The sequence below is a fragment of the Coturnix japonica genome, chromosome 22 (genome assembly GCF_001577835.2).
Source record: "Coturnix japonica isolate 7356 chromosome 22, Coturnix japonica 2.1, whole genome shotgun sequence".
Lineage (NCBI taxonomy): Eukaryota > Metazoa > Chordata > Aves > Galliformes > Phasianidae > Coturnix > Coturnix japonica.
This window is the reverse complement of record NC_029537.1, coordinates 1,101,151-1,102,214: the sequence shown is the minus strand read 5'-3', so window position 1 is coordinate 1,102,214 and position 1,064 is coordinate 1,101,151. Positions and strand designations below refer to the sequence as shown.

At 64.2% G+C, this 1,064-nt stretch overlaps 1 protein-coding gene across 2 annotated transcripts in view; it reads left to right on the top strand.

Annotated features, from left to right (window-relative positions):
• FER1L5 (fer-1 like family member 5) overlaps positions 1-1,064 on the top strand; it is a 16,451-nt gene that overhangs the window by 14,122 nt on the left and 1,265 nt on the right. The window contains exons 47-50 of one of the 2 annotated variants that reach the window (XM_015882914.2): positions 188-287; positions 362-555; positions 690-799; positions 881-1,028. In XM_015882914.2, the coding sequence (XP_015738400.1) occupies positions 188-287; positions 362-555; positions 690-799; positions 881-1,028 (552 nt within the window). Of the gene's footprint in view, positions 1-187; positions 288-361; positions 556-689; positions 800-880; positions 1,029-1,064 lie in introns of those variants that run through there. The other variant, XM_015882915.2, reaches the window with a different exon arrangement.

The following is a 1,064-nucleotide window of genomic DNA, read 5'->3' as shown; positions in this document are numbered from 1 at the left end:
CATAGGGTGCTGTGCCCCATAAGGTGCTGTGCCCCATAAGGTGCTGTGCCCCATAGGGTGCTGTGCCCCATAAGGTGCTGTGCCCCATAAGGTGCCGTGCCCCATAAGGTGCCGTGCCCCATAGCGGTTGGAGGGGTTTAGGGGGTGAAATGGGGCTTTGGGGGCTGAGCGTGTCCCCCCTTTGCAGGACCATTTCTGGAGCCTGGATCAGACGGTGCTGAAGGTTCCCCCGAAGCTCATCCTCCAAGTGTGGGACAACGACAAGTTTTCGGCTGATGATTTTTTGGGTGAGGGGCGATTCCGTCCAGCCCAGGACAACACGGTGGGGGACACCCGGAGCTGACGCTTGTCCCCCTTACAGGGGTCCTGGAGCTGCAGCTCACCCGGCTGCCCCGTCCAGCCCAGCGGCCGAAGGACTGTGCCCTAAAGCCACGGCTGAGCCCGTGGCCGTGGGGGAAAACACAGGGACCCCCCCATTTCAACCTGTTCCGGCAGAAACACGCGCGGGGTTGGTGGCCCTGCGTGGTGCACAAGGGCGGCACGCAGCGTATGGCGGTACGGGGGGGAAGGGGAGGGCAGGGGGGGCAGGGAAACGCACCCACCCCCCAATATCTACCTGCTGTTCCCCCCCCCCAATATCTACCTGCTGTTTCCCCCCCCCAATATCTACCTGCTGTTCCTCCCTGCAGGGCAAACTGGAGCTGAGCCTGGAGCTGCTCAATGAGAAAGATGCAGAAGAGAGACCAGCGGGGAAAGGCCGGGAGGAGCCCAACGCGTACCCAACCTTACAGCCCCCCGTGTGAGCCCCCCCGGACCCCAAAGTGCACAGAGATGTGGGGTAGAGGTGGCAATGGGGCTGACTCGGCTCCGTGTCCCGCAGGCGGCCCGACTTGTCCTTCCTGCGGCTGCTGACCCCGCTCCGTGCCCTGCGTTACGCCCTATGGCAGCGGAACCGATGGCGCATCACCGCCACCCTGGTGCTGCTGCTGCTGCTCCTCCTGCTCTTCAGCTTCATCTACTCGGCCCCGGTGAGCGCTGAGGACCCCCAGACCCCCCCATCCCCA